Source organism: Vidua chalybeata, chromosome 2 (assembly GCF_026979565.1).
Source record: "Vidua chalybeata isolate OUT-0048 chromosome 2, bVidCha1 merged haplotype, whole genome shotgun sequence".
Taxonomy (NCBI): domain Eukaryota; kingdom Metazoa; phylum Chordata; class Aves; order Passeriformes; family Viduidae; genus Vidua; species Vidua chalybeata.
The window spans coordinates 84797446-84815721 of NC_071531.1; the positions used below are offsets into that span (position 1 = coordinate 84797446).

Below are 18276 nucleotides of genomic sequence, written 5' to 3' on the forward strand. Positions count from 1 at the left end.
CCATTGCATCCCCCTAAAAATGCAGTCTCTGTTGCAGGAGAATTTGGTTTAGTTTACGGCTAACAGGAAAAGTCCAGCCACAAGCCACACCATCATCTCCTCCCACTGAAAAATTTCTTCTTCTAACATCTTAGGTCCCAGACTGTCTCTCTTCTACTTCAAATCGAGGAGGAGTAATATTTTACAAAGCTTTCATTTCCCAGGAAAGGGTTAAAAGTCTCGGACTCCCCAGACAACTGAAATCTCTGCCCAGGACTCCAACTCCCACGGCTGGGCACCTTCCCCCCTTCTCCTTCTCCTCTACCGGCAAATTCCAGGTGCCATCAGGGTCTCTGTCTCTTTCCTTCTGGGGTGGGGGAACAAAGGCATCTCTGTTTCTCTCCACCCTTCCATCCTCAGGGGGCTCGCCCGGTTCCAGTCCTTCAGCCCCTGGGCTACCTCTCCAGGGCCACATGGCTTCCCTTCCCCCACCAGCCTGTGGCTGGGCAGGGGAGAGCCCACAGTCTCCGATGACTGGAACCAAAGAGACAGTTCCCCCCGGAGTCCTTGCTTTTAACCCCCTGTGTTCTCAGAGGCGTGTCCATGCCTTCAGTGGTCACTCCAGGTGCCAATATCCAAGCCTGACCACTGATTGGTTTGACCTTAACTTTCTGAAAAAATTCACTTCCGTGTCAAACCACAACAAGGTGCTAACTAACTAACATGTGCCATTTTCTAAAACAGAAAATAGTTCAAATAAATAAAATACATAGAAATTATTCATTCATGTTTCCTTTTATTTGTCAATGATTATACAAAATATCATTTCCGCACATCTAGTCCCCTTAATAATTTATGCATTTTTAGATAGATAGATAGATAGATAGATAGATAGATAGATAGATGCAGAGATAGAGACAGATATATATATATATATATGGATATCACTCTCTACAACTACCTGAAAGCAGGCTGTAGTGAGGCAGGGGTCAATCCCTTCTCCCATGTAACAAGCATCAGGATAAGAGAAAATGGACTCAAGTTGCACCTGGAGAGCTTTAGATTAGATATTAGGAAAAAATTTCTTCCCTGAAAGGGTAATATTGGAATATGCTGCCCAGGGAATTGGTGGAATCACCAACTGTGGAAGTGTTCAAAGGGTGCATGGTTGAGGAATTGGTGATGAACACAATGGGGCTAAGTTAATGATTGGACTCGATAATCTTAGAGATCTTTTCCAACTTTAATGACTCTATGATTTCATAATTTAATAAAAGTACTTTATGAAATATTTTATATTACATATCTACTATAAAATATACTTTAAGAGGAATAATGTATTGGTGTCTGTTGCACTACAAATAGACCTGTGCTCTCTAAGCATACAGTTTAATTTGTTTACAGTACTATCTCATTCATCTACATGTAAGGATTTTAGTAGATTTAGATGCCGGCTATTTTCTGAGTATTTTAGTAATTGTTTACTCACTGTTGTTTGCTTTTATTATCCTTTTCACTCCTACTGCTCAAATTGTGTTTTCTATTGTTATGGATGTCAACAGACACTGTGATTACTTAAGAGTAAAAAAAATAAGGCCTAGTCCTCTTAATTCTCTGCATAATTGCTGTATACCCTTGGAAAATTATACGGAGCTAATTAAAATCCTTTGACCAGTACAAATATTAAAAAAAAAAAAAAAAAAAAAAAGAAAAAAACACCAACTTGGAAAGAAGCTTCTTTAAAATTGGGATGAAAATCAGCTTCTTCCTACAACATAACACATGTATTTTAAGACTGTGCCCTGAGAGCTAACCAAATGCACTGTGCATGCTACTGTAAGTTATATGAGCATTGAGATCAAACAATCAAACATCTACCTGCAAGCTGTACGATGTTGAAATGAAGCAGAGCACAATCCAGTAGTGTGAAGGGATGAAAGTCTTTGTGACTATAATCTGTGGTTTGAGTACACATTTTGTGGTCTAAAAATAAAATAAAAGGTTAAAGCTATTCATCTTATAGACTGGCAAAACTAGCAATATAAGCAACAAATGCGCTCTTATCCTTTATTTTTTGAAAAGTAATGTTTCCTCAGAACTCCAGTGACCTGGAGCAAATATAACGCAGGAACTGCTGGTTAGGTTGACCACCCTGCTCCTTTCTGTTGTGATATTGCCAATAAAACTTAAAGACAAGCACTTGGGCTTAAAGGCCTTCAAACACATTATTAAATGGAACATAAACAAGGTCAGCAGATTCTTGCTGGTCCTTGAAATTACATTTGAGCTGTAGCAAAGGCCAGGAAGATGCCCTGAGCACAGACCCCATTATTTGGATTCACAGAATATGTCCATAATACAGTACTGTTCCCTGAGGCCAGTGGGTACAGCAGAGTTCCAATTCACACACTTACATTCCCAGTCCACCTCCCTCAAATGGGCATGGCAAACCACCTGTAAGAATTTGCCCCAGCCCACAGCAATCCATTAATTGTGCCAAAGCACTTGTTGGAAAAGTCATAATTTCACAGGGCTTGTGGAATTATGATAGGGTCTGTCTGACAACATAAGAGCAAGTAGGATCAGGGCTAGAGTTCAGATCTGTACTTTGGCCCTCTTCAGTGTATCATCTGACACATTTATTACATTGGAAGATAGTATATTATTGTAGATGGAGAATCAGCCCTTTAGCCCACACACTTCACCAAAACATTTCCAGCAATTTGAACTTGTAATATGACCTTTAATTTTTAAAAAAATATTTTAATTATATGAAAAGGAAATAGATTTGTATCTTTTAAAAGCTGTTTTTTTCAAGAGTTTAAAAATGATCCTTTGTTCTAAGAAGCTTTTTTTTACAAGCATTAACTTATAGGTATGAACTTACTTCAGTCAAAAAGTGTCTAGAAACAAATACTAAATTAAGGATCAGATGGATGATGTTTATTAACTCAGTGCCTGAAAAAGACACACATAGTCCTGGGAGTGCTGGTGCTTAGAGTAGGGCTGCAGACAGTGAAGGAAATAGCATAGACCAGGGTTGGGACAGCTGGCAAGGGATGCCCTGCAGCACTAAAGGTAGCCAGCAGGCCTGCCAAAGAAAGAGACACTGCCAAAACTCAGTCTCTTACACTATTTGGGAACTGCTAGCAATGTCATCCAGGATCAATTCCTAGGCTCAGAGTGCTTTCACACCTTAGATGAAATTCAGGTTCCCTGCGCTGTCCATACATTTGTGTCAACTACTGCTGCACAGAAGTCAGCTCAGAGGTTCTGGACTGCAATCTGTAATCTGAGCTCAGAAAAATCAGCAGCTCTCAAGGTTGCCTCATCCAAATTCACTATTTTTAGATGTGCACAAGGCAAAGAAGTCATCAGGGCAAAGGGGCACAACATGACATAGGTACCACTAAGGGACTTCTCAGGCAGTACACTAGGGATTTATCTTGACCCTCATCCCTGATATGAGTTGAGACTATTCAGGCTGAAATAATCAATATCTTCTTTGTCTTATATTCCAACCCTAAGCCTAACCTTGTCTGTCCTGACAATGGCTGGGTTATAATCTCTCCATCAGCCCACAGCCCTTATGTACCTTACAGAAACCACACATGGAGGAAGGGGCATTATGGATGTATCCACTAAAACCAGAGTTTCTCTAGCATCTACTATACATCCAAATTTCTCTCCATCATCTCCTCCACTACACGTGAACACATAGACTGTCATTGCTGGGTACCGCAAAAGGGTTGTATGCAGCAACAGTCAAGCTCCTGTTTTATGGCGCAGTTTTATGTGCCTTTCCCACTATTCTGTAGTTAATACCTCTTACACCCTTTTTCTCAACCTCTCACCTTCTTGATGACAAGCCAGCGCACCTTGTCATTCAAAAAGCAAAAATCTTCAGGTCAAGAAATCTGTGTTTGTGAACTGTTATACATCAGGCTTCTTAGCTGTTTGGTAAAAGTAAGAATTCTCCTGGTCAGGCAGCAGTGAAGTAAATCAGTGCATATCCTGGGATTCACAGGAAAGGGCACTGCCTCACTGAATGACTACAGCTATTATTGGTAATTGTTTTTCAAGAACTCTCACATTAACATTGTATCATGGCAAGCAATCTAACAACCTCTCAGGATGATCATTCCAACAATAAAAAGATACATAAAACAAATTTGCCAAAGTGCAGTCGTGCATGTCCTGAAATGAAGTATCAATCCATAGAATTGCTCTGAAAAGAGATAACTGACTAATATCCTTGACAGTGGGTTCCCAGTGCTCCTAGAGTTGTATAAGAGCCTATCACAGCCCCAAGTGTCTTTATCATGAAGGTCAACCTCACTATAGTGCATTTATGACCAGTCATTTTCTGTCTAGTTTCCAGATAAGCATTTGAACAGACCATGCATTTTTTTCCTCAATTGCTATTCTCAGCTAAAAAATTGTTTTAGATATCCTGAGCAATAACACAGCCCTTGGGAGAAAAGCCTTTCTGCATTAGCCATCTGACTGACACCATGAATGATAACATCCAAGCATCAAATTTAATGAGATTTCTACAAAAATGAGTGACATCTGCATAGCACTCATGTCCTGGCTAACTGTCATACATTTGTCATCACTGAGGCCTTTGTCCTTTATTAATCCACTTTCAAGAATGCCTGCTGTTGGAAATTGAAATGCTTTTTAGCAGTCACCCTGCAGACTGTGTAAGAGCACACATCTCCAAAAGCATAATGAGACACTGTCATGCCTAGGAATGCATTTAAAACATTTTAAAAACAGGAGAGAACTCTGGCAACAAAATATATCGAGAATTTAGCAACGGATATCTGCATAAATATTGTTTTACATCCTTTAATATAAGCAAGGTGCATATTATTTTGTTATAATATAGTGTCTAGGAACACTTTAACAATATTCAGCGTGCATGGAAGAAATATTGTTATAAAAGATATGTACTGAAATATTTCCCTTTAATCTTGTTTGTGCTTGGGACCATTATATAATTCTGGGCCTAGGGCTCCAACCCAGTAAAAGTATATGATTGTATCAAAATCCCATCTTTCCTCTAAACTTTCCCTCATGGCTACAAATAAAAATTTCACTAATATTTTCCTAGATCAACAGATAGCCTGAAACAGTAGAAGATAGAGATTAAAGAATCACCCTATTTTATTAAATTAGCCCCAGGACTTTCTCTTCTGAGACAAAGATCTGACCTGGTGCTTTCCAGCAAACAGCAAATGCTTGTCAGGAAGGCAGGAGTGCAGAGAACACATCTTTCTGCAATGTTTTCTCCAGGGAAAAAAAGCAAGCCATTTCCACTGCATATGAAATGGGACTCCGAAAGGCCAGGAGCTGCAAGGTGTCCAGTGGGAGGCACCATCTTATTCCAGTCATTGCTTGTGGCTCCATCAAAGGCACTGATGGCAGCAGAGAAGCCTGGTGAGCAGGCAGAGCAAGGGAAGAGGAGAGATTCTTAGCAATGAAGATGTTCATTGCCCATGGAAGTGGTAAACCTTGTTTCTCGTTCTTCCTATGGCCCAGAGCCATATCCTGAGCTCCTGTGACAACTGCAGTGTGTATGAAGACAGTAATCTTCCACCATACATCCATAGTACTAAAATTTACTGAATTGAATCTCCTGAATTTCAAACATTTGTTTCTCTTTCTTGTCGCTATTATTTCTAAATGCCATATATTTCCAACATTTTAATGTCAATTAGTTGCTTGTAGATCATTGCCAAGTAAATAGAGGCAAGCAAATAGCACAATTTGCTCTCTCATTTATAGGATTCCATGTTTCTTTCACTCTGAAGATATTGAGTCCAACTATTACAAAATTCTGATCCTACTGCTGTCACAGTTCATGTAACCATGTTTTAGTTGAAGGCATATCAGAGGAAACATAAAGCTATTTGCAGCTGCAAATGACAAAAAATCACAGTATATACAAATACTTTAATTAATGGGGTTTTTAAGCCTTTGATGTTCAGATGCATTTGTTTCTAATCTTGCACTAAGAAACCCAGCCAGAAAATATTTGATTGCATGAAATGGCACTAAAATATAAAAATGTTGAACAATGCAGAAATACTGGCTGCAACTTCCTTTTCAAAGGGAGGCACCAGATCCCTGTGTTTGCCACCTTGATCTGCAGGTGCTGAGCTCTGACACTTCAGCAAGTGGAATCACACCACTCACCAGAGCTCAGAGGAATGGAGGTTTCCAAAGGTCCTACTCTACTACAGCTCATGGTATGTTCAAACAGCATTGGGCTCCCTCAGCGATGGCTTTCTATTAATGAAGTTTTGTTCCCTTCCTGCAGTTCCATTCTGGGAGAAAGTGTCCGTTAATGCATTTCTGATTTCACAGACCTCCATCTGTGTAGGAGCACAAGCAAAACATCAGCCTTCAATAGCAAGAAGATGGAAAACAATTAGAAGGGCCTTGGATGCAAAAAATTATGTATTTTTCATAAATAATTATAACTATGGATATAATATTAATATTTTATGGAAGACTCAAATTCCATTCTCCAGGACTTATATAAGCTTTTAAGTATAAGAAACCACAAGAAAGAGCTTTGTTTTGCATTTGCACATGACAGAGACACACATTTTCCCCAAAACATGCAGTTAGAAACAACTGTGGAGGATCCTGCACCGGAACAAACTTGCCTCCAATTTAGTTCAGCAAGTGTAAATGGACAATGTTTTCAAACACCAGTCATATCAATCATCAAGAAGAATTAAATAAGAAAATTATGGGTGGGAGTGGGATGTTACAGCCACATCCTTGCGAAGTTATATTTGTTACCAGAGACCTCACTTATTGCAGCAGTCACAAGGTCTATACAAATGGTGACTAGAATACTCTCATTTAGAGCAGCTAAATGGAAAAAAAAATCCTTTTCTAGTCAAATTAAGAAGTTTTCATGTAGTTCTTTTGGGTTTTAATGGCCCCTAAGTAATTTCAGCTTTTAAAATATTTGGTTTTGGGTTTTTATCTTAGTTTTAGTAGCTTTCAATCAAAGAGCTAATGGACTTCCTGCAGGAATCCAGGCGGCTATCCTGAGTGAGTGAATTTGAGAAAAAGGATGAATGCTTATTCTTGATTCAGGTATTAGTGATATTATTGTTCTTAATGAAGAACATCCTCCCGTGCTTCATTTTTCTTACCATCTGTCGTTCTCGCTGACAAGTCTCACACAAAGACATGACTGTGACTGTTCAGTCTAGCCTGGATGCTCATTAAAATTCCTCCTTTTTTTCCTCTAATTTTAGGTTCAGAACAATTATAGTGGAGTTTTCGGGGTGTTTTTCAATCTGTTTCTATTTTTAGTTCTTCGGCTGTCATTCTGACAAGTTAATTGATATTCACTCACGCAGCATCTAAGGAACAGCAACAATCACAGTTTACCATCAGAAATTATGGAAATGAGGTATCTCCATGATGTAGTACTGTGTATTTCTCTTGTATTTGTAGCTCTTGTATTTCATGGATATTGAACTCCACTGGGTCCCTACAGAATGCATCTCCTATACTAATGCTGCACATCCACGATGATGGTGTAGTCTGTTTGATTATTCCACTTTATTTCTAGGTCCTCCTGGTCCCCCAGGGGTTGTAATAGTGGAGGAAATTACAGACACAACAGCAACACTCTCCTGGAGTCCTGGGGCAGACAATCACAGCCCTATCTCCCTCTACAACCTGCAAGCACGCAGTCCATTTTCTCTTGGCTGGCAGACCGTAAAAACAGGTGAGAAAAATTTTCAAACAGCACAAGTAGACTGTTCAAAACTCCTGATCATAACAGTAATAATCACTGGCAACCACAGGAACAGATACTCTTAAGAAAACAATGACAAATTAAAATCACTGATTTTTTTTTTTTATTCCTTTTGTGTTACTTAGCAACAGCTCTGAAAGGACAGCACAAAGACACCTGCCATGATGCATCTGTGAATAAACAGAAAGTTCTCCCCTAAATCCTTCAATCTGTGTCTTTTCAGGAATACTACAGTGCAAAAAACCTAGCTGCGAGTTCTGACATATTAGATCCTTGATGTCGATCATTTCTAATGACCATGTTGTACCACAAAGTCTGCTTTCTGTTGGGATACTGCACATCAGCTTCAGATTTCTGAGTGACCTATACATTTCTTTATTGTCTCCAGTTCCAGATCTGATAAGTGGTGACATGGAGTCTGCTATGGCTGTGGAACTGAACCCTTGGGTGGAGTATGAGTTCAGAGTAGTAGCAACCAATAAAATTGGGACTGGAGACCCAAGTGCACCATCGCGAGTGATCAGAACCAATGAAGCAGGTAATAAAAAGATTATTTTTACAGCACTACCAGAAACAAGTACTGCTTTAATATAATAATAGACCTAATCTCTTTTCACTGGTACACATCTGTGTGTCCAGTAATCACTGTTCCAAGGTGACATTCTTTATAGTGGGGACCCAGTTTTTTTTTAATTACAGGAATATTGTTTAACTTACAGAAATTTCAAATAAAACTATTCCCTGCTCTTCTACTCCATCTGAGCTACCTTACTTTTTATCTTACACTTAAGCCATTGCTGTCTTCCCTCTGATAAACTACTGTTGCTCTTAAATTAGGCTGTTTTGCAGCCTCTTCAAACAACTGCTACTAAGCAGCCTCTTCCCCCAAATTTTTCACAACTTCTCTCACTGACAGAGCATGGAACTTTTTCATCAAGATAAGGAAGTCATAAAAAGCTGCTTAATTTACAATACCTTGTATTTTAAGTGTTTCTCTGTCTTGCATACTCTACTGTGAACATTTTAATAAATTTCATTGAATTTCTAATTAGGATGATACTGTGGGAAACCACAAAAACAAAATATCCTATTTGGGTCTCTTGAACGTTACAGTGAACTCATAAGATTTGGAATCATTGACAATAATTTGGGCAGAATGAAGGAAGATAAACAAGATAAAGAAGATAAGAAGGACTGGGAATATGAGAAAAATACCTAGGCACCTAGAAAGACATGTTTTAAGAAGCAGAAAGAGACAGAGAGAGGATTTGGACAAAGCCTCAGATGAGAACTATATGTCAGAACACTTTGAGATTATTCTTCATTCTTCTTTGTTATTTAGGATGCCTAGACAGATTATTTTGTGTTTTGATGTTTCATCAGTTGAATAATTTTTAAGTAACATGTTTCACCGCTGTGAAGACCTTGTGCCTGCCTCCTCAGTGACCTCCCTACAGGCATTGGGAGCTGAAGTTAGGCCCCCAAGACCATCTCTGCTCTGGGTTGAACAAGCCCAGCTTCCCCAGCCTCTCCTCACAAGGCAACTGCTCCAGCCCCTCCTCCACCCCAGTGGCCTCCCCTGACCTTGTACTAGTTGGTCAATGTTTTTCATATTGTAGCACCCAAAACTGGATGCCCTATTTCACATGAAGTCTAACAAACCTATTTGCAGTTGAAATAAGACATATTTATGTTTTCCTGCTTTAAATAATGGTGTAGTTGCTAGCTGATATTAAATTTCACTGTACAACCACAGAACAGCACTGAAGAGATTTGATTCTCATTTATGCATGTTGAAAGATGCTTCCTTCCAAACTCTCCCTCACCTTCCTCAAGCACCTCACAGTGTGAAACTCAACAATGTGATAGCAGAAGCTTCAGGTGCTCCATATCTTGTTCCATTAAGAAAAGGACAACATTAAAATGAAATAAAAAGCACAAGGTAGTTTCATCTCAAATTATTTTTTTAAAAACTCCCTTTTTCACCACCATTATTCTTTCATTAATTTTGTACCATATTTCATTGGCAATACAAATTCTTCTGGACCTCAATGTTTGATAAACTTTTCTATTTATTCAGATGCTACATATCAGCGAGGGCAAAAACATTCTGAAAAAGTTTATCCTGAAATAGGTTGCACCCCTGGTATTATGCTTTTTCAGACTGAGGAATATTTTCCCTGTTTCTGCAAAGATGGTTTAGTATCTTAATCGACCAGGTGCAGTTAAACTGTGGGCTTAAGTTTTTCTGACAAAGTGAAGTTTAAAAATGTTAAATTTTATCCAGCTGGCATGTTTTTAGGGTCCTGCATATTCTTGCCCAAGGTTTAACAAACTAAGCCTCTATTTGCTAAAACATATTCTTTATAACTCAAGTGAAACTCTTCTTAATACATATTCATTTTCAATATTCTTTATAACTTTACCTCTGTAAAAATGAATTGATAAATCATAATATTGATCAGCAAAAACAAAAATATGGAAAAGACAAAGTATGCAATGTTTGATGAGTTTTCATCAGGTGATTGGTATTCATTTCTGGGTAACATTCCACTGTTTTTGCCATCAGAAAGAAAAACGTTTTTAACTCAAGAAACAGTCTAGAATCTGCATAGAGTTGTTAAATTGGAACAATAAAACAATGGATTCTGCTTTAAATAAAGAACCAAATAAATAAAAAAGCCCAAACTGTTACACATATAGTAACATTCTTTGAGAAATGGCATACTGCACATAATACATATGGCACTCTTGAAATGTCAGAGCCTTCACTATCAGCTTCATTCAGGCAGTCAGCTTTTCCTGAACTTCAGATATTTCTGAAATATTCCTGTTGCCTCTGTGCCTCCAGGATGCAACACCTCTATTCTGAAATGCCTTTCACTGATTTTGGGAATTATCACCCTTGGTATAGTTTTCAGATGTCAAAGAGAAAAGAAACCAGTAATAGTTTTCATTGGCTTACAACAGTTTTCATATGGGTATTCAAATTAGTGCATCATTGCCTATCTTAGTGAACCCATTAATCCATTATTTCTCACACTGTCTCTTTTACTATTTTTTTTTTTTTAGCTGAAAGCTTCAAGGGAAACTGTCTATTAGCACGATGCCTAGTTCTAATATCATAGTTCTCAATTCTTAAAGGACATTTATGTGATAGGTCATATTTCAGAAAGAACATGGCATGAACCTCTCTACTAATGACCCAGGCAGAACAACCTGGCTATTTGTACTGATGGTCAATATGGCCCACAAGTGCAAACAGGCAGGTTGCCCCTGAACTGGGTGGAAATCCAGAAATATTCATCTCCCAGTTGAGAAAGTGACTGTGACTCGTGTTCAGGTAAGAGTTGAGACCCATCAGCCTGAATGGTAGCTGTGTAGACAATCCACAGAGGTAGCAAATGTGTGATTCTGGTTCCATTATTTTACACTTAAATGGAAATCTGCATCTGTAATTTGATGGCAGAAGAAAATTTGACTAGAGACTAAAGTCTTTTTTTATCCCCACAATTCACTTATTTTATCACTCCTTATCCAAGATAGCACCACCATGTATTAGTCCATTATCTAAAGATACCAACAAAAATGCTAATTCAGATGGTGTAAGGAAGCCAACAGAATAATAAACAGGTTTTGACTTGCTTTAATTTTTTTTAATTAAACTCTAATCTTGTTACTTAGCTCATATTTAGTTAACATGATTGCTTTTCATTGCTGCTTCCATTGGAACAGAAAATACCACAATTTTCTGGCACATCTAACTTACAATCAGCTGCTGCATTTTTGTCAGTTCTAGCCTTGATACATATTTTACAGGTCCACAAGTTGCAAAGAGCCAGTAACATGAATTTAAACATGTCTGGCATTCCACTAAGACAGTCAGGGCATTTGAAGCCTGGGGGCAAAGCATCAGTTACATTATGTATTCATGGGGAAACATGGAGAGAGAGAAATTGAGTGGAATCAAAGTTTAACCTGTTAATCATGCATGCAAACTTGAATTTAGGAGGTAACAATGAAATGCACTCTATTAGTAGCAGACTGTACACTTGCTGTATTTTTAATAAATCCTTATGTTGCATTAAGTTGTCCTTATTCTCAGCTGGAATTCCTTCATAGCAAAACAAGAAATGTCTCTGTCCCAGGAAAAATGTTGACAATTTTAGACTGGCTTTATTTTCAGGGTTTTTTGTTGTTGGGGGTACTGTTTTATTTGTGATTTGGATAAAAGAAGTTCCAGCTTTTTCCATTATCAAAGCTATTTTCACATTAGAAAAAAAAAAAAAATGGATAACCTGCTTCATCTGGGACATTTGCAGATGAAGGCATGGTCTACTAAAGCCTTTGTAGAAAATGTGCTTTTTCCATGAAGAAAAATGAAAGGAGAAAGTAGGCTGTAATCACTGACTGGAGGCTATTTAGGCTTTGGATTGCAGGCTTAAACTAATACTGACAAGGAATCCAAATGTAAGTGTGACAGAAAATGGAGCAGAAAAGACCTGCATTTGTCCCATAGTATTCTATGTATGCCACAGCATTTGGAATTTCAGCCCTATAGGTAGTGATTTGGAGACTATTCAGGCAGAGTCCTGCAGACACATATGACCCTCTTGTCAGTGAATAAAACTGAATTCAAGCTCATAATTAATTTCAAATATTAATAATACAGAGGAAATTAAAACAACATTTCAGATGCTGAGACCAGTAGGGACATCCTTGTTTTCCAGTAGTTGGATATGTGTGCCATCCACTTCTGAGATGCTGGCATGTTGTACATTTCATTCCTGAACAGGTGAGGTGTGCCTTGTTATTCTGGGAGGGTGACAGCTTGAGGCTGGTCTTTCACAGAGTGAAAGAATTTTCACTTAACACCCTCCTGTTTCCTAGGTGTGTACTGCAGGAGACATATAGAGATACACACACACACTTACATGCATATAGAGGGACAACAGAAAGCAAGAAATTAAAGAAGAAAAAATTAAATGTGTTATACCTTTGGTTTCACATTAAACAGTTCTGCCAAGCTGGTGACAGCCCTTGTTACCCTGCCTATATCTTTTCTACAGCTAAAAAATGTTGCTTTTCAAACTACATCTGTATCTTAAGTTATAAAAAGCTTTAAAATAAATAAGTAACAGCAACCGTACCTTGAGAAAAGCTATAAGTAATTTCTTAAGGACTAAAGCCAAATTTATTAATTTATATCCAAGAAAAATGTAGCAATATCAACATTTTCCTTCATTTTCTTTATTTGACAAAAGCTTCAGAATTTATATAAAAAGTATCCATGTGGAAAATATCTCAAAAAATACAGGATTCAAGTAAAATGAGAAAGACCTTGTGAACTAAGTATGGAATTGGCATTTGAGAAATCTGGACTCATTTGGCTATGAGAAAACTATAAATTTGTGCTGCTCAGCTCAGCATCTCTTAATCTAAAAACAGGAGTTTAGTATGACTATTACTTCTCTTTGTCTTCCCTTTAGCTCATCTATTCCCTATAAAGGGATAGGGACCAAATCTAGGTACAGGTTTCTAATGCAATAATGCAATCAATTATATTCAAATACAATCAATTATCATTTTGGCTGCTAAATACTTTTGTTCTTCTCAAAAATTAAGGCAGACTACAAAATTAAGAATCTCTTAGGACTATTTTCTCTTTGTAATAAACAAAACACATCAAAATAAGCCACTAGACATTTCCTTGGGAAAAGAAAAGTAAACAAACAAAAGCACAAACAGAAATACTTTTAAATTATTAATTATTCATTCAATAACATTTTGAAAAATGTATTTGCAAGACTGGAATGTTAAAAAGAGCATGAACTGGCCTACACGTAGTTTCAGCTTTCCCAGCTTCACTGTGATATTTTCTTATTTATTGGTTGCTTATTTACTTTTCTTTAGCAAATTAGAACTAAAATAGTAATTTTGGATTAAAATAAAAAATCTCTGTCAACTCAAGCTGAAATATTCTCATCTGTCTTTCTAGTTTTAATTTTTCTATTTTTAAAAACTGAAGTAAAATTAAAATAATATATTTTTTCTAGGTCAAATTGCTAGGCTTCATTTTTTATAATATGAAAATGAAATATTTAGTGAGTATTAGTATTTTTCCTAAAACTGAACACCAAAAATCTTTGAATTAGCTCATCTTTGCAGTCCACCATTTTTATTCAAAAAATAAACAAAAACCCTAAAAAAAAGAAAAAAAAAGAAAAAAAAAAAAAAAAGAAAAAAAAACCCCACAGATAATCCATCAGTCATGCAGACTGATGAAAAAGGAATTTTTAAAATCTAATTAAATCATCATAAAGCACCAAGCATTTTTCAAAATTCTGGACACAGTGGAAGTCTGGAAAGAAAGTGAAAATCTTCCCCCTATGTTTGTGGTTTCATCGTTACACTATTACCCACCATTTCAAAAGCTTCCCATTTAAATGTTTTACATTTAAATATAGGTTTAAAATATATACATCACACCGTCAGCATTTTTCAGCACTTTATAACCACTGTTCCCATACATAAAACCCTCAGCAATAGCAATTCTGTGTATATTTTTTTCCCTAAATTAAAACTCTCTCCTTTTCATTCATATTTAGCTTGTAATGATAAGATACACATGAATTATTAAACAATTGTCATGGCTTCCTGTATAAGCTTTATCCTTCCATATCACCTTTTCTTCATTTATATCTTAAGTATCTTGTCAAATGCTTTGTAGGACTGCTGAGGGCTACATTCTCCATGCCTGCTCTTAGAGAAAATGTTAATTGGTTTTTTGTTTGGTTTAGAGGAGATAAGTTTTAATAGCATTTAATTTGACTTTCATTTCCAGCATATCACAGTAATTTCATGAAAATGGAAAATAGTACAAAAAATATCCTGCTGGTTGCATTCAAATCAAACTCCTGGCACATTCATTTGAAGATTTTTGTTTGTTTGCGCTAAGTGGGGGGCTTATTTATTCAGAAGAAAAATACCAAACTTCTCAGTTTGAATAAACCCTAAACAAAAAAGGTCCTGATGTCCTTGCTGCCCAGGCACATGTATCCTTTTTACAGGGGTCAAGTTTAGGCATCATATTTGTGTTTTTGGTGCAAGTGCATCTCCATGAGTGCCACTGCTGAGAATTAACAGCATAAAGATCAGGAAGTCATTAATTACATGGCAACAAACTTAGGCCATGAGTGAGTAAATCCACATATAACATTGATATAAAAGGGATGATGCTGAAAGCGTGGCTGATGTACATCCTTGGTGCCTGGCAAAAAATGGGTTTTTTTAATAGTTTTCTTCACTTAATAGTTACTCATTTCAAACTGTCTCCTTCTAACTGCGTATGCTCTGCTTTGCTGCAGTGTCAAGGAAATTTATTCTTTTGACACATTTATTCTTTTAATGGTTATTCATTTGAAAGAGTTTCACTGTGTGAGTGTACATTTTAGTTTCGTGCAAAAGAAATTCATCGTTTTGACAGTTTTATTCTTTTAACGTTTATTCATTTAAATAGGGCCGCAGTCTGCAATGCTGTTAACAAGAAAACTCTAGAAAGAGGGTGCTGCAGGTTAAATAAGTTCATCATGTTAGATACTTCAAAGGAATACAGCATACTCTCTCATTTCTAATGTGGCAGGCACCTACATAAAAACTTCATTTGTCTCTATAATTTACCTAAAAATACGTTAGAAAGGCAAGAGAAAAATGGGTGCTAAACAAGGTTTAAATATGCTCCATTAGAGATGGCACCATAATTTTTAGATGTTAATTAACTGTCAGATGAGGCTTCATCTGCCTCTTTTCATGCAAGACCATTCATCATACTGTTGCACATTGATTGTATTCTTTCTACTACTTTTTTAAAGCTAGAGGGAAATTCTGTTTCTGAAAGGAAAACTTCATTACATTTTTGCCATGTCAAAGGGAGGGAGGGAGGGAGGGAGGGAGGGAGGGAGGGAGGGAGGGAGGGAGGGAGGGAGGGAGGAAGGAAGGAAGGAAGGAAGGAAGGAAGGAAGGAAGGAAGGAAGGAAGGAAGGAAGGAAGGAAGGGAAGGAAGGAAGGAAGGAAGGAAGGAAGGAAGGAAGGAAGGAAGGAAGGAAGGAAGGAAGGAAGGAAGGAAGGAAGGAAGGAAGGAAGGAAGGAAGGAAGGAAGGAAGGAAGGAAGGAAGGAAGGAAGGAAGGAAGGGAAGGAAGGAAGGAAGGAAGGAAGGAAGGAAGGAAGGAAGGAAGGAAGGAAGGAAGGAAGGAAGGAAGGAAGGAAGGAAGGAAGGAAGGAAGGAAGGAAGGAAGGAAGGAAGGAAGGAAGGAAGGGAAGGAAGGAAGGAAGGAAGGAAGGAAGGAAGGAAGGAAGGAAGGAAGGAAGGAAGGAAGGAAGGAAGGAAGGAAGGAAGGAAGGAAGGAAGGAAGGAAGGAAGGAAGGAAGGAAGGAAGGAAGGAAGGAAGGAAGGAAGGAAGGAAGGAAGGAAGGAAGGAAGGAAGGAAGGAAGGAAGGAAGGAAGGAAGGAAGGAAGGAAGGAAGGAAGGAAGGAAGGAAGGAAGGAAGGAAGGAAGGAAGGAAGGAAGGAAGGAAGGAAGGAAGGAAGGAAGGAAGGAAGGAAGGAAGGAAGGAAGGAAGGAAGGAAGGAAGGAAGGAAGGAAGGAAGGAAGGCACCGTATTTTCCATATGAACACAGGTTTATTGGAAAGAAACACAATAGAAATCTCCCCTGTCAGTCTGCTAAGAACCTCAGATAAAATAACACCTGCCTTGTTTCCAACAGTATTAATCAGAATCCGACCCTACACTTTGAAGAGTTGCATCATTTATGAGGAAAAGCAGAATCGGGCTTCTGTTCTTTATAGGGGAAATTAGGGTTCAAAAAGTGACTACCCAAATGAATTCTGAAGTCTTAGGTGGACAGACAGGATCAAATAAAAATTACATTTTCATTGAACTCTAGCTTTCAATGGCACAGGAAACAGAGAGGACTGTGTTCATTTATTTAAGTGCATTTTATTTTGTATAGTTCAAAGGCACAGTGCTACTCACTAAATAAGCTAAACAACATGCAATAAGGCTTGAACATTTAAAGGCTCACAGTACATTTTTTACCAGTGGCCTATATACTGCTGAAAAGAAGAAAATAAAAAGTTTGTATCTTAGGACATATTTAATCACATAGAGAATGCAGGTATTGCTTCCTCATAGTAAATAAACTCAAGACTTTGGCCATTTGAGAAGTTTCATTAGAGGCACTAAACAAGGTAAAAAATGATACAATTCCAATGGAACAATTGACATTTCTGGTTTTGCAAAATATGACAATCCAAATAAAAATGGCGATGATAGCTATAATTTACTTTAAAGAATTTCATCTGTTGCTCATGTGCTTTAAAGCTGCAATGTCAAGCTCAATTTTTCAAGAACTGTGGGTAGTAATGGTTCCAGTATTTTGCAAGAAATCATAAGGGACATTTGATTGCTTTAAAATTTCTGAAATTTAGCTCCCCAGTAGAGCAATGAAAAATAGATTTACAATAATTAAAACATTCTAAATCACTACCTGAAAAACTACCTGAAAAATAATAATGACATTATGAATGATGTCCTATTTATATCCAAAATATGTCAGGTTTCCTGGCATTTCAAGTTGTTTGTTGAAAAATGACAAACGTTAACAAGGTGATTCCTGCTTTATCTCTTAGATGATCTGTACAGTGAAATTTTTACCAATCTGCAGAAGACCTAGTGCTTAAGCAGTTTTTTATTCCAATATTATTTTCATCCACAGCTTATGTTTGGTTTGATTTTTCCAGCTTGTGTGTGCAATTCTCTGAAATGAAGCTTGAGCAAATTTTCTTGACCACAGAGTGCTATGTTTTTATTTCTGTTCTGATATAATAGTGTCATGTCTTCTGCAGCAACCTATTACAATGGGGAAAACTTCAATAACTTGGATATTCTGGTTTGGTTTGTTTTGTTTTTTTGGTAATTCTGGTTTGTTTTGTTTTGTTTTTTCTTTTTACACACAGTGCCAAAGACACCTCCAGCTAACGTGAGTGGCAGAAGTGGAAGGCGACATGAATTAGTAATAGCATGGGAGGTAAGGGATTTTTCCTGTTTAAAGGTCTTGTTTCATGTTAACTTCTTTGAAGCCAAAGTAAAGAGTACTCTTCTGGCGTTTCCTTTCAACAAATCTTGTCAACACATGAATACAAAATACTACTCTTAAATATGCTCTAAAATTTCAAAGTACTGTGATTTTCATGAGGTTTCAGTAGAAGACATTATGGCATCAACTCCAAAGTTCTAATTAATTAGGCTTTTCTTCCTGATCTACTGCTTGGGTTAATTTGATTTTTCTGGATCTTATGTAAACACCGGATTAAATAATAGCTAAGAGAAGGAAAGACTTGTAACATTTTTGAACGCAAATTAAAAAGCATTTCTTTTTAATTGTTGAATAATAATAAACTAAAGAGAATCTTGGGAACATATTTGGGATGCCAGATGCAGC

At 37.3% G+C, this 18276-nt stretch overlaps 1 protein-coding gene across 1 annotated transcript in view; it reads left to right on the forward strand.

Moving 5' to 3' along the window:
• The window catches only part of CNTN5 (contactin 5), a 237521-nt gene that overhangs the window by 195093 nt on the left and 24152 nt on the right, over positions 1-18276 (forward strand). The window contains exons 15-17 of the mRNA XM_053934769.1: positions 7586-7744; positions 8163-8312; positions 17792-17862. Coding sequence (XP_053790744.1) covers positions 7586-7744; positions 8163-8312; positions 17792-17862 — 380 coding nt within the window. The remainder of the gene's footprint in view (positions 1-7585; positions 7745-8162; positions 8313-17791; positions 17863-18276) is intronic.